Genomic DNA, 15,957 nt, shown 5'->3' on the forward strand with positions numbered 1-15,957 from the left:
TACCCGCTTGTGTACATAACAGGCTTCTCCACGCGACTGAAACCACACATTAACGTTTCGATCTGTGAACCTATTTTAACATATCCTATGCACCATATAAATCTGTTCTCGTGTCAACCAACATTAGAGTTTTGTAAATCGAGCATGTAGATGCATGAATGAGTTGATAATTAATTAAAATATGATTTAATACTATGTTGAACTGTTTTCAGTTATACCATGGCGTAGACTAAAGATGAAAAAGAAACGCAATAACATGGACGGCGAATGAGGTTGTGTTTCAATGCGTTTTTAACAATATATAATTCCACTCCTACAGTGAATGGTGATTGATAAATAGGCAAAGCCTATATGAATATCATCATTGTAAAATGTAATTCACATATCTGGACAAATTTCTGCAAATAGGAAAATATATTCAAAAATGATTCCTGCATAATAACGCAATAACCGCTAATCGTGTTAAGAATATTCATGATATGTAGGTTATTATTTTCTAATTAAAACACACATCAGAGAATTACAGTCAAATCCGTCATATACTTACAATCGAGTCGTGCCTTCTTTGAAGCCTTGGCAACAAATCATTTAATTTCCATTTCTCTAATTGCCAGTTCATTTTGAGGCTTGCTGATTTGAAACAAGTAAAAATTGTTTAAATGTCTTTACTCGATTTCTCGTCGTTGGGTCGGGTTCAACCGCCATAGGTTAAAAAAGGCAGGAGTCGCCAACTTTCCCATAAAATATTTTGCTGCAATAATGTCCCATGGTGCATGTGGATTGTGGAACCAAGAAATGGTGTTTTCATCATTGTAAAATGTAATTCACATATCTGGACAAATTTCTGCAAATAAGAAAATATATTCAAGTATATATTTGAAACAAGTCAAAATTGTTTAAATGTCTTTACTCGATTTCTCGTCGTTGGGTCGGGTTCAACCGCCATAAGTTTAAAAAGGCAGGAGTCGCTTCCCCGGGATAACCTATACACACCAATAAAATGCTACCTTTAGATATTCGGGATTTGTTCAAGCGTTTTATGTTTTGCGTTTCGAAGGTGGCAAGTCAGACTCATTTGGATTCATTCCCGAGCAAAACCCAGGAGCTGTTTGAAATTTATTGTAAAACTTTGTATACACATAAGGAAAGTTTGTCTATTGCTGAGTCTCTTTTCTAATTATTATTTGCATTTCCAAGACAATACCTCTGACTGAAATAATGTAAAATGTGGACACGGTTCGATTTTCAACTCATAAACTGTTCAGTATTGATTGGGAATCTTTCACACATAAATCATGACAGGCACACAATTTTTAGATCTGAGGCACCAAACTGGAATGTACGCGGGTACTTGTTGTTTAACACCACACTGAGCAAAATTAGAGCTGAAAGTAAAGAGGTCGAGTCTGCACCAGACAATGTAGCGATTGACATTATTCACTGTGTAAAGGAAAAACGGGGTTTAACCGACCTGGAGAATACCGAGAGTTGGAATATAACCCAACTCGGCATGCATGCCCCATGCGAACATATACCAAGAGGGAACAAAAATGTACCAAACTATATATGAGGCTACACAAAAGAGACGGATAGACATTCCAGATTTAGCGTTTGTAATCATGAAATAAGCAAGTAGTCAGCAATGATACAGAGTCATTATGCACTTTCAATGAAATGACAGAACTCACAAGGACATGGGGGTATATTGTCAGTTAGAAGTGACTGCAAACGCAATATAGTTGAGATAAAAGTCTCTCTTCATGAAAGAAATTGTAATGATCGTAGCGAACATTCCTCAATGGCTTTCAGAGTCCATTAGACGTCAGAGTCATTCAATATTCGGCGCCACCTGAATTATGGCATTTACTACATCATGTGAAGCCGAGCTTTAAAGTTTACACACACAGAGATTGTGTAGCGTGAAATGCTATCTGTCCTTGGAGGACTCAGTGGTGACAGAGACAGTAGTGACATGAACAAGTGAAGGGTATATGATAATACTCTGACGAAAACATATCACAACAGGGAACAGTACATCGCCACATGTTAATCAAAGCACGTGATGTACCAGTCACAAGTCCAAAGTGCTACATCAAAAGCTACCGGAGTGTTACAGAAGAGACAGATGTTTTTCATGTCAACCGTCGGGGCAATGCTTCTTTAAAACAATGTATGTTGGTTACGTGCCAATTTGAAATGTTTGATACCGGCAGTGATTGATGAAAGATGATATTGTCAATATTGCCATGTCAGTCGTGGAAACATTTAAGAACTGACTTTCACTTTGTGTGAGTTTATTGGAGTATCAACCTTCATAGAGTGAGTGCCAGACTGTATGAACGTCGGAACTTTTGTGTCACTATTTTGTACCTAAAAGTATCTAGATCACCAGACACTGACAGCCATACAACCACCAGTTGTATCGCGGAATACAAAAGTTCCTCAAACCGAGAGGTGACATGTCCTTATGTATGCTCAACATGTTCAACAGGAACAACTTTTGTAGTTTCTTTACAACAAATACATTCAAATAATATCCTCATTAGTTGAGAAATGTATGTTAAGAAATACCTCAGTAAGTCAATCACAATGACAGCGCGTCGTAATACATTTACATCAAGTACAAGACATTTCGGAAGTTGTTAATGAACCTGTGGCGGTTACATGTTTGAGTCAACATTGTTCAACTGGTCGATCATTGAAAGGTGATTAAAGATGTGTTAATTAGACAGTAAGGTGAATTCATAGATTGCGGTAGACTCACTATCATCCTAGACACGGATCAAGTCGATACTTCGATAGTTTGGTCGCAGCGAGGATATTCTTAAATGATCATGCAGTCAAAATCTCTGACCTTTCTCGATGTACACTGAAATGCTGAGATCAAGATTAAAGGGTCTAAATGTAAAGAAAGAACGCTTCTGTATGTATGTTATAACAGAGAATAGGTAATTGGATTGGCTGACAAGATTTTCGTGTTACTAAACAGTCTGCAGTCATTCGAAAATATACCAATTGGATACTTTATCTACATACCAAGATGAACCTTCATGTTTCATATGACAGATGCTTTAAAAAGACCTCCTTTCATTTCAAGTAGAAGTTTGTCAAGACAATAAACAAAGTATTTAGACCTGAAAGGCGCACGCACATTACCAAACTAAATTCTACTGTACCTCAAGCAAATGGTCACATATTTCTAGCGTCGTTGAAGAGAGACATTTATCATCGAAAAAGCGAATTTGTCATCGATTTTTGTCTTTTACGGATAGTTCTATAAGGCACATGAGACTGTAGACGACACACTGAACCGTTAATACTGATCTCCTTTTGGGCATATATAATGGCGCAACTATTAATGCGTATTACTGTCATCACTTTTGATCATTTAAAATCCATCATCCGCATCAAAATATTTCCTGCACATACCGAATGACTGATCACGGAAATGGGCGAGCAATGCCGATCGCTGTTATCAATGCATTGACCCAGTCAGTAAAAACGTAGATTTACCAGTTTTCACATAGTTTAAGACAACACGTTTTTGAACTGGGATACATTTGTTTATCAATTAAACACAATCACTTACTATTGTAGAAGGAAGTAACGTGTTGTACTTTCCTTATGAGATTCGACCTGGATTTTGGATGTCTGATTATCATGTGATAACTATGTTTACGCCCACCAGCTAGAGAGCAGAACATTTAGACAAACAGGCATGACACGGCGATGTTTTCAACTGTAGTCAACCCTGAAGGTAGGTACGACAATGTACACGAATGTCTCTATGTGCGTACAGTGATGTTTATTGCCTTTATTCTACATGACATTATTTTACTGTAATTTCCAATAACATTTAGCTGCCAAAGATGATGATACTAATGAGAGGTCAAGAGGAGAAATGTCCATCTGCCAAGGTCAACTCGGGTCATTTCAACAGTGTTTGAACGAACAAAGTCTTTTGTAAGAATTCAAAAGCAACTGAACCATTGACGGTTTGTAGTCAATTCTCGCTGTGATCACTCCAGACGAGTGCAGGTTTTGTTTACAGTTAGAGTGTTGGAACTATATTTTTTTGAAAATGCTGTTGTATATTTTAAATATATTTAGGAGAGAAGCTTCTAAAAAAGTAACTTCGTAAATATGTGACTGGCGAAAATTAAACGGATGAACTATTAACGCTAAAAAAACATTCTATTCGCGAGTGTGTTCAGACGCAGGCCTGTTATTGTAGTTTTACCCGCTCGGCTCACATTCACGGCCGAGTCGTCTTTGTGTTTACGGACAGGGGCGAGTTCTTGCGATTTACTAGCCGAGTGATCGGTCTCGGAAAAGGACGAGTTGTAAAGCCTTTGAGTAAATGTACATTTTCCTTTATGAAATTAACGAACTCAGTTGTAAACAAGAAAATAGCATGTGTACGTGCAGATGTACATATGTGTGTAAATTCTATAAGCGGATTTGTATAGGTGTCATGCGAAAACATTTACAAACGAATGCATGTTTCCTGCAATGGAGTGGGTGAGTTGTGTTTAACGCTGGTTGAACAGTATTCCAGTTATATCAGGGCGTTTCAGCTAATGTGGAAGTCATATGCTTGTCTCAGACGTTCACCACATTGGTGAATCCTACGAGCACGGCATGGTGCTGACAAACCTAGCAACATGAGTTATAAGGAAGGTTAAAAGGTACATAATAGAGAATCTCTCCAAAGAATCTTTGATATCAAATATATCAACACGAGTCGTTAAAAATTTAAAACGCAAAAACGTTTGTCGACAAATGTTGGTATATCTGATATCAAAAGATTCTTTGGTAAGATTCTGTTTAACATCCAAAACATTCTTCTAACTTTTTTCAGTTTGTAAACAGTAATGTAAAATGACAATGTGTTTTCCGGAATTTGATAAGTTGAAATCGTTGTAAAATGGGATTAAGGCCCGGAATGTTTTCTACGGAAGCGTAGTAGGGCCACGGTAAATTTTTTTGTGTCTTAGTATCTCCTAAGTAGGACTTATTATCTTCTACGTGGACTTAGTATCTTCTATGTAGGAGTTACTATCTCATATGTAGGATTTACTATCTCTTATGTGGGACATACTATCTCCTACGTAGGACTTACTATCTCTTACGTAGGACTTAATATCTCCTACGAAGGGCTTAATATCTCACTCTCCTACCCAGAGTTTCTTGCTGTCACTCTAGTGCAGATGCAGGCCTTATGATGCCACTTTGGTAAAATCCACGTGCACGAGTATGATGCAAACGCGCTTAGAAACATTCAGGGTGAACTGGGATTCAACACCCGAACACGCCTAATAGACACAACTCACAGCGGAAGTGGCACGTAAAACCACTTTGCCACGTGTGCTCCGGTGCACATATGTACATCTGCATATATATTCACACTCAAATGGAAATAAATCTTTACACTTCCATGAGACCAGATCAGTTATGTCGTTGTCTTTTGTATTAGTACACTAAATATATATACATAAAACTATAACGGTATAATATGCGAATTTAACAGATGGCTACTTCTCAGTTGGAGAAGAAAGTGAAGGAAAATTTCTTGACGTGCTCCATCTGCTTCAAGACGTACACAGACCCGTGTACACTGACCTGCCACCACACTTTCTGTCAGAGATGTATCACCAAGTACATCCAAACCAGACCAGATGCTGTACAGTCAAAGACGATCCCCTGTGCCTTCTGACGACAAGATACCAAGGTCCCCCCCCCCCCCCCCCCCAGCAGACCAGTGGAGGAGTGGACGGGGCAGATCAAACCCAGCATCATTATACAGGGCCTCATTGACACCCTCGGGACCGAGGAAGATGCGCCAGGTTAAGTGAAAACAAAATTTATATGTTCAACCAGTAGTGGCATTCGTATTGATACGTCTATTGTGTTTAAGAATTAGATACACTTATGAAATAATATTGAACAAATATGTAACAATTTGTACACGAAACATTAAACATAATTAACGAGTGTCAATCCAGTTTGATGATTTCTTTTTGTTGAAGATGAACAAGTTAAGTGATAACACGTTTATAACAAGTACAACCAGTTGTATTATTTAGTTTGATTAATCGCAGTTTACAAAATATTATTAATTCCAGAGACATTGAAAAAATTTCATCAATTTTGATCGGGATTTTTTCCCTGAAATAAATTAAGACTACTTCCTTAGCGTTTCCATTTTGTGAGGTTTCAGAGAAAAATATGTTCGTATTTGTGTTAACAGAGAAGTCAAGCACCTGTTGTACGATCTGTCAGCAAATAGGGGAGACAACTCCAGGTGCCTTGTGGTGTCATGGGTGTGAGGTGGCCCTCTGTGACAGATGTGTGAAGACACACCGGGTGAGCCCTATGTTTCAGAATCATAACCTGTGTGATCTGTCATCCAGACCAAAGGGCAGACGGAGAGTCAAGTGTACAGAACATAAGAGTAACAATGTAGAGTTCCACTGTAAAGACTGTCAGTAGCCTGCTTGTCAGACATGTTGTATCATCTACCACAGAGCTTGTAAAACTGTCGTCACCATTGAGTCTATGAAGCCAGAGATGAAGACAGCTCTGCTGGTTGACACGATAGACGGGAGGATGGCGGATGATGATGATAAGCCTTATCTATGTGACGTCACAGTCCTGGTTGTCAATGGTATACAGACATGTGTTGTCACTGACTTCATTAACACGTGTGTGAAATCTTTCTACACAAGAAACAATCATCCATGTCAAAATAGACTTCCCCTGGTTTACTCTCCATTGGGAATAACACAGTTGAAAGAGAACCAGGTGATGGTTGCTGTCCCTGAATTCAGTGAGATTGTAACAGTAGAAGTGACCCCTGACCTGGTACTGCTCTCTACCATCACAACAAGCAAGGTGTACTACAGTCTCGCTGTTCTGAGTCCTTCATCTCTAGCAGCAGGTGGTATTGCCTATGTTGATATCTTGGACATGGCGGGACACGTGCTGAGGTCAATGACAACACACAACAAGACACTGTTTAGCTACCCCACCTACATACGTGTCAACAACAAGGGCAACATACTCGTGTCTGACTGGGGGAAGCAGTCTGTGACATGTCTGACGTCAGAGGGGCATGTTGTGTGGAGATACGCCCCTACCGGAGACAGAGCACTCAGTGAACCTCGTGGTATCACAACTACCAGCACAGGAGACATCCTGCTTGTAGACGGGGACATCAAAAAGGTGATACAACTGACAGAGTCCGGGGAGTATGTCAGGGATGTCCTAATTTCAAAAGATATGTGTGATATATCTTGTGGTAAATACGGGTCCCTCTTTCTCTGTACATACACGGAAGTGAAAGAGTATATGTCTGAAAGAAAGCGAAAGATGAAGGTTTAGTCTAGAGCTGTGGCTTCAATGTTTGTCATTGACTGCATGTGACATGATGTGGATGCGGTTACTCTGGAACTATTTATATGAAAAAGATGTGGAGAAAATAGATCCAGCCAATGTATAGAACACTCAGTATCAATAAAAGTCTTCACAAAAACCTGCGGTGCCGTCTAATTATTCATTTGGTCACAAAATGAATAACATTATTTAACATTGCCCATACAATTTAAACCAAATGATATGCCATCAACATGAGTGTAAAAGTGGGCGGTTATATTTTTACGACGGTTTCGACAAAAACATAGCCATGAACGTCAAAATTGACTTACATGCTCGCTGCTCCCAGTGCAGAAAAACAACAGTAGAAGTAATAATTTAGTGGTGTAGTTTTTAATTCGATCATAATCAACATCAATGTGTTGAAATCTAAAAGACGCACGATAGCAATGTGCGTGCGTGGATTCAACATTCTCCTCAAGATTAGATCCCATCTCTTTGTTTCATGATGAAATCCGCCGTTTGAACGGAAACACACACCATGATTGTGACAAGAAATCTACGAAGAACGTTTTGTTAATTTGAAAAGTAATCGCTGATGACAAACATCATTGTAACTTTGCCCACACAATGCAGAAATATTTTGATCTTGAATGTTAATATTTGGTAAGCATTAAGCGCTTCAATCCTTCTTATGCAAATTATTAATTATGCAATGGGCCTAATTCCCCATTTCAAGAAATAAATCCTTGCTGCATTTTCTTCATGTTCTGTTTGTTTACTTGTTTATTTGTTGTTTAACGCCGCACTCAACAATATTCCATCTATATAACTGCGGTCTGTAAATAATCGAATCTGGACCAGACAATCCAGTGATTGACATCATGAGCATCGATCCACGCAATTTAGATCGACGACATGCATCAACCAAGTCAGCGAGCTTGACCACCGGTTCCTTTAGTAGCCTCTTACAACAAGCATAGTCGCCTTTTACGGAAATTACATGGTGTATTGTTTTTTCTCTTTATGTAGAAGACTGCACTGATTGTGCTGCCTATTGTTTCTTTATCTTGCCGGCTCTCAACTCCTATACAGAAACCGCAGTATTCTAGGTGCTGAGCAGTTTGGAAATGAGTCACGACGTCTTAACAGTATTACAATCATGAAGTTTGTTGGTTTGTTTGTTTTTAATGCCGCAATATTCGATCTTCATGACGGCGGTATGTAAATAATGGAGTCTGGACCAGACAACCCAGTGATTGATATCAGGCACATCGATCTATGCAATTGGAAAACGATGTTATGCATCAACCAAGTCAGTGAGCTTGACCACCCGATCCCATTAGCTGCTTCTTACAAGCATTTTCACTTTTTCATCAAGCATGGCTTGGTGTAGACCTATATATATTCTACCCTGGATCACCATGGGTAAAACTAATGAAGTAAAAAATTAATCTTAGTTTGTGGACCAACTTTATCACATATCCTATACAACACTAAATTGTACTGTCAACCAATCTTTCCCCGACCGTCCGGTCCCTCTGGAGCTGATGGAGCATCTGGTTCTCACTGGTGTAGATGGCTTCCTCCGGATGGTGTTAAATGACCTTGACTTCATCATTTGCATACTGCTTGCCAGAAAGTTCTTTGGTCAAGTTTAGTAGAAACCATATACCCATATGGTAAACGATGGAGAATGCTCAAGGACTTTAAAGCCACGGTCATGCATTGAAACCATAGCAACAACAGACTTGTGCACCGGTGCGTTGTCGTGGTGAAACAACACACCTTTAATGAGGTATCAACAACGTTAAAAAATTAGCCTTGATATCATAACACAGTTGAAAAGTCAGATTGGCATATATTTGCCATTAATGGTCGGTAGGGAGTTCACCCGTAGGATTTGCATGGAATTTGAGAAAACTGGAACCATCACCTTCCCAGCTGATGGAACTGACTTCGCCTTCTTCGGAGGAGGAGACGTCAGATGTTTCCACTGCGTTGACTGTTGTCTAGTCTCTGGCTGATAGTGGTGAACCCATGGTTACAAATTGCTTTAAAAAATCAGCAACATCCGTTTAAAAATAACGAAAGTTCCCGTAAGAGATGACGAAACTGGAGCTTTTCTAATCAGACTCCTTGGGACACAGGGTGCTGAAACCTTTGTCATGCCAGTTCATTCCTCAGAATGTTCTCAGACTGTATTGGCTGTGTGACGTGAAGTGACCTGATCATCCATTATCATATCATGTATTTCATCAACATTTTCCGTCGTGGCGAAGTTGAGAGTCTTCGATCCTGATCTTGGATTATCTTCGGGGCTCTTTCTTCCCCTCTTGAAATTCGGTATCCACCTCTCAACAGGGGCAAAGGGAGACAAAATCATCCCCTAAGTTGCTACTTTGTCCCCATGCAAGGATGAGTTGCTGTTCTAATTATCTCCATTTCATCAACAGAGAATACCTGGTCACCCTGATGCCTGCCAAAACATGCCTGCCTGGTTCATTATTTGGTTCAAACGCAGCCTGTAAGGAATGAACGCATGGGTTCTGTATTGCAGTTAAGGTCAGAACTCTTCAGTCACCCCTCGTTCATCAATAAAACCCTAAATCTTTACCCGCTATAGATTCCAGATGATTATGATAATGTCACAAGCAGAGAGTACATGCCATGAACCAACATGTAACATATGAAGCCACGTGTTCTCCAAAATGAAGAAACCCTTAAATCTACTCATTGAATTAAACAATCAATTTTGTTAATTAACATTCATGATTTAATGTATCTGTAATTCTATCAAAGAGGTTCACACAGTTGATAACCTCGCTTTCAATCCTTCAGACAAGTCAGATTTTCATTTACTTCGTGCGATAATATACATGATGTTTATCTCTTACATCCTATATCTCATAGGATACATATCATCAAGAAAACAGCGTTATCACTCTCCCATGCCAGGGGTATATTACCTTTTTGGGGTTTATGTAGAGAATATGAGTTAATGTTGAAAAGCGTGCAGTAAGGGCTATAACTCTGTCAAAAATATGTGCAGCAATGGGGGTAACTCATAGGATACATATCATCAAGAAAACAGCGTTATCACTCTCCCCGGCCAGGGGTATATTACCTTTTTTTGGTTTATGTAGAGAATATGAGTTAATGTTGAAAAGCGTGCAGTAAGGGCTATAACTCTGTCAAAAATATATGCAGCAATGGGGGTAACCCTGCGTGTATTCCTTTTGCCCAAAGACGTCCCCAGTGTTACTGACGTCGCTCTGTTAATCAGTCACCAAACGATGATGAGACGGTACAGAGATGAGTGTTGTGTGAGACACTACTCACGGGAATCAATGAAAAGAAGGACCGTCACCTGATGCACGTGCACATGTTTGCGTGTAGTTGTGACCAAGGAACTATACATGCATTGGTATTATTTCACGAGTCGACTTCTGTCGTTTCCAAAGCAAATCGTCTATAAGGTTTTATATCCCTACGTATTTTGCGGTACAGTATGTAATCCTTACGTTATGTTATATAAACTTTCTGACGCCGGATGCATATTTTTACGGACACAGCCGAATGGAAACGATTTGGGCAAGCCGACAAAACAGTTACGGAAAAGGGCGAGTTCAGCCGAGTGCAGCAGTCCACACGCAGACACAGCCTGCTGACAGGTAGACTTTCAGATACATCTTGTTGTCAACACAGATATTGTCAAACTGGTAACTGATACTGGGCGTTAATTGGGTTTTGTCAAATATCATTTATTATCTGCTAGACATATATGTGTATCAGCAGACCTTGATATCAGTGTTATGGTATGCTGTAACAAGGAAGTCGCCTACTTTCACTATCACTTTAAAACATAGCCTCACGGTGGTGTTATATCACATCGCACTGGGCCGAACTCGCATGGATACTGCACTATATTTGCCATCAGAGGTCATACGATGTGCAAGTTAGCCATTGAAGTTCTTTCAATTCCGATGAATGCACACGTTGATTAGAGAAATTCAAACATTTACTGATACTAATTGTCCATGTTGTGTACCATGTACCATGCTGTATTGTCATCTCTTTGTCAACCGATCCCTCGGGGCATAAAAGCAATGCATTTAATTCAGGTAATTGGCACGCCTGGTGGTAATTACAATGGCCATCATTTAGTCTGGACATTTATATGCACGTCTACAAAATAACTATATGTTAAAGGTGATATGGAGCCCCGACGTCCACTATCAGAATATATACGACAGCAGGTTTCAGCCTGATTCCGACTCAGTTTGTCGGCAGTGTTGAAATTATACCCCTCTTGTATGCATGCATTCACATATTTGGAATAACAAGGTATACATGCCACTCGATTGTGTCTTCACATGTAGGAGAATATACCATTCTTTTGTCAAGTGAGAACTGGCAAGTAAGTTGTATAAATATTGGTACACACTTTTGCAAACTGGAATTTAAAATTATATATTTACACGTATGTGAAAATATACAGATGTGTGCAAATGCACGTAGATTTGCGTGGGTTTCATGCAAATCACCATGTAGCCATATCAGATATTCATCGGAATAAGTTGTTTCTGAAATGAGCCTATGTTTGTTCGAATGCAGTGGGTAAAGGGAAGCAACTCGGTTTAATTGTAACGTCTGTCAGCTGTCAATACGGCTTGCCTGTACGCATGAATGCCGATAAGATAAATTCGTTATCAACCGATCCATCGGTACATAAAAGCGACAATGACCTCTCCACAGCCACAAGAGATCTCTTCCAAAAGCAAATACAATTCCGACTGTATCATGAACATGTGTCTATGAATCACTATCAAATAGTGATGATACCAGTGTTCGCGAAAAGCTGAGAGTATCCTGCCCCACCGGTGGTATCCATTACAAATACATGCAAAGTCAAGTCAGTTATTTACCATAAAACACAGGAGAACATATGGTAAAGTCAAAATAGGGAATTGCATCGGACAATTTTGTCACAGATGCGTCCAATTTGGAAATGTCCTCCTCATGTACACCATAAGACTTCTTGGAAGCTCTATTGAAGCCCTGAATGATGTAACCTGAGTCATTATAAAGAGGAAGGGTAAAAGTATATTTGCAGCCGTGTGTACATATTAAAACGATATATATATTATGGTTGTAAAACGATACGAATCAAGCTCAGTCATATCATTATTGTTTTGAAGAAAATGAAATGTATAATTAATTAAACTGTGAATGCATTTAATAGATGGCAACCCGGAACGGAAACAAAATCAAGGATAATTTCCTGACGTGCTCCATCTGTTTCGAGACGAACGCAGACCCGTGTACATTAACCTGCCACCACACCTTCTGTCAGAGATGTATCACCAAGTACATCCAAACCAGACCAGATGCTGTACAGTCCAAGACGATCCCCTGTGCCTGCTGTGGACAAGATACCATGGTCCCCCACCCCAGCAGGCCAGTGGAGGAGTGGGCGGGGCAGATCAAACCCAGCATCATTCTACAGAAGTTGACAAACAAACCAGGTAAAGTGGAAACGTTCTAAATGTTGAACCTATTTTATTATTTATATTGATACGTCTTGTTTGATTAAAACGTAGAATATAAAATTTAAATGTACTTAAAAGAATATTTGTTGATTTGAGAAATCTATATTACTTACCAAAGTTGTTTACAAAATATGCCATGAATAGTGAGTGAAAACAGGTATATAAAACATATTAGAATTGCAAAATGGTGTTATGTTTAGACAATAACATGTATCAACGAGAAAAGAAATGTCTACCCCGTAAGTTACAGGTTGATTAACGTTGAGGCCTGGCATGTAAGTTGTAACTACTGTTTGATTTACTGGTTTGTTTACGTCTATGCTGTTACATTCTGTCTGAGTATTAAACACTAAAGACATTTTATATTAACTGAAATAGATTTCAATTATCATGGGACAATACTCACATCATTCCATGTTTGTTTGCAGTGTTAACAAACAATTGCTGCACAATCTGTCAGCAACTAGGGGAGATAACTGCTGGAGTCTTGAGGTGTCCTGAATGCGAAGTAGACCTCTGTGAAAGATGCGTGAAGATACATTGGGTGAGCCCTATGTCAAGTAACCATGACCTCTTTGACCTGCAAACCAGAGATAAGGGGGGAGAGAGTAAAAGCGACAAGCCGATTCCACAGAGGGAGACGGCTGACCACAATAACCAAGGTAAAGGCAATCTGAAGGCACCACTGCTGGTTAACACCATTGATACCTATCGGATCAGCGGCAAAATGTCCTTCAATATCCGTGACGTCGCAGTCCTGGTTGTAGACGGTGTACAGACAGTTGTAGTCACCGACGGGGACAATCACTGCATAACATCGTTCTACACCAGAAAAAAGACGCCACGTTTCAGTACGGGTCGTGTGAAACAATCTCCATGGGGTGTAACACAGCTGAAAGAGAAGCAGGTACTGGTTGCTGTCCCCGAATCATGTGAGATTGTAACGGTGGGTGTCAGCCCTGACCTGGTGCTGCTATCAACCATCACAACACGTACTGGGTACTACAGTCTCGCTGTTCTGAGTCCTTCATCTCTAGCAGCAAGTACAGACTATTGTGTTGATATCCTGGATATGTCGGGGCTCGTGTTGAGGTCAGTTAATGCATACAACAATATGCGACTATTTACCTACCCCGACTACATATGTGTCAACAACAAGGGCAACATACTCGTGTCTGACTGGGGGGAGAAGTCTGTGACATGTCTAACATCAGAGGGGGATGTTGTGTGGAGTTACGTCCCTACCGGAGACAGAGCACTTGGTGTTCCTCATGGTATTTCCACTGCCAGGACGGGAGACATACTTCTGGTGGAGAGTAATTCCAACAAGGTCATACAACTGACAAAGACGGGAGTGTTTGTCAAAGACCTCCTCACGTCAGACGGTAACGTGTCTGGCCTGAAGAGTATTTTCTGTCATACACGCGAATCCTTCTTTATCTGTTGTAATGCTGAAGTGAAGGAGTACAAATGTAGTCAATACTAATTCGATCGTGCTACAAGAGAGATCAAGACAACGGACACAAAACCAGGTTTTGTCGAGATCCAGTACCAAGTAGAATGATAAGTATCCGCTCAACAAACCAAGTCCTCAACAGGATTGTGGACGAAAACAATAGTGATTAGTGTCAGAAACGAAAACTATTGACACTCACAAAGTACATGTTCTATGTCACAACGTTTAGCATGCTAAATATATATACAATTATTCTCTGTAAAATAGTAGTATATGAAGCATAAATAAAGATGACACTACAATTTCGACCCAACCCATAATGGTATTGCAGTGTTGGAGGACTGTTGTGAGAGACATGATGTTATTTCTTCAGGGCACGCAATTTTGTAGGGAAAGGAGAATCCAAACAATTTATTTTTTCACAATGCTTTTTTTTCAGGACACACAGAGAACAATTTTTGTGATAAAATCTGACAAATAATTCCCTCTTTAACATTTATTCAAATTGTTCAAGAATTTGTCTTCAAAATACATCTTCTTTTTCTTTGTTTTTGAATAACCATGTTGTTTTATTCGTCATAATGGGCTGCGAGGTCGTTATACATAATAACCACGTCATTGATAATTATTGGTTTTATACTATGTCCATGCACGAAAGTCGCAAATTGTTTGCCTGGCTTCATTATCTGTATGTTATTTACCTGTGTTTATCATCTATGTAGTAGTTACCTGTATTCATCATCTTTGTAGTATTTACCTGTATCCATCTTCTGTGTACTGCCTATATTCACTATCTGTGTAGTATTTACCTGGCTTTGTGATATATGTAGTATGTGCCTAACTTCGTCATATATGTCAATATGTAACATATGATATATTTTATAAATAAAGTGGACACAAATATTCCTACCAACCATTTGATATTCTTTGAGTGTTCATTCAGAGGTTTCATTTTCTAAAAAAGTCATTTTAGCTCTTTTCATTAAATATTTAGTAATCGTCAAGGTTTACCTGTTGTCCTCGTATAATTATGCAACATTTACTTGGTTTTTTTGTGTTTGTGTGTCTCATTTATCAAATGAGGCGTGTTGTGTTCTGATGGCACAACGTTCATGCCTAACTGTGGTACTAATAGTTTATTTCCGGAATAACCGAACGAATGGTTACAGGCGCCGTCATACACACCATGTAACAGAATGGTAGATTTCGTAAATCTTTTAGCCTTTGTTATTCCAATATGGTGATTGTGTAATTGTCGTTAGGCGTTTCCGTTCTCTTATTTTAATTATATATCATTCTTCAACATCTTGAAATAGCTGTCACTGCTTGTTATTGTATAACTGTCTCTGGTACACCTTTGCTACACCTGACGGTAATCGCACAACAGTGACAGGAATGGTGTCACACACACACGCATGACATTGGTTTAGTGACAGCACTCAGTACTGCTTCAAAAATATTTTCCTTCTCGACTGACAGTCAAATGGTGTCAAGTATGAGTGAAGCGATCTTATTCCTTTGTGTGTATGTGGCGGTGGGGTGAAATGGGGTTAACGTCTAGTTCAAGGTTTGTTC

General features: G+C 39.4%; 1 protein-coding gene and 1 pseudogene across 2 annotated transcripts; both read left to right on the forward strand.

Moving 5' to 3' along the window:
- The first annotated feature begins 5,530 nt into the window (after window positions 1-5,530).
- Window positions 5,531-7,383, forward strand: LOC139469405 (uncharacterized; annotated as a pseudogene).
- Window positions 7,384-10,996: 3,613 nt separating this feature from the next.
- LOC139468698 (uncharacterized) lies at window positions 10,997-15,274 on the forward strand. Of its 2 annotated transcripts, none has more exons than XM_071250818.1 (3): window positions 10,997-11,048; window positions 12,620-12,902; window positions 13,355-15,274. In XM_071250818.1, the coding sequence occupies exons 2-3, from the start codon at window positions 12,620-12,622 to the stop codon at window positions 14,410-14,412; spliced, it is 1,341 nt and encodes a 446-aa protein (XP_071106919.1). In that variant the 5' UTR covers window positions 10,997-11,048; the 3' UTR covers window positions 14,413-15,274. The 2 variants fall into 2 exon arrangements, with proteins under 2 accessions (XP_071106919.1, XP_071106918.1); XM_071250817.1 differs by lacking the exon at window positions 10,997-11,048 and adding an exon at window positions 11,431-11,498.
- Window positions 15,275-15,957: the final 683 nt, after the last annotated feature.

This window comes from Haliotis cracherodii, unplaced genomic scaffold (assembly GCF_022045235.1).
Source record: "Haliotis cracherodii isolate W230 unplaced genomic scaffold, xgHalCrac1.p SCAF_2, whole genome shotgun sequence".
Taxonomy (NCBI): Eukaryota; Metazoa; Mollusca; class Gastropoda; order Lepetellida; family Haliotidae; genus Haliotis; species Haliotis cracherodii.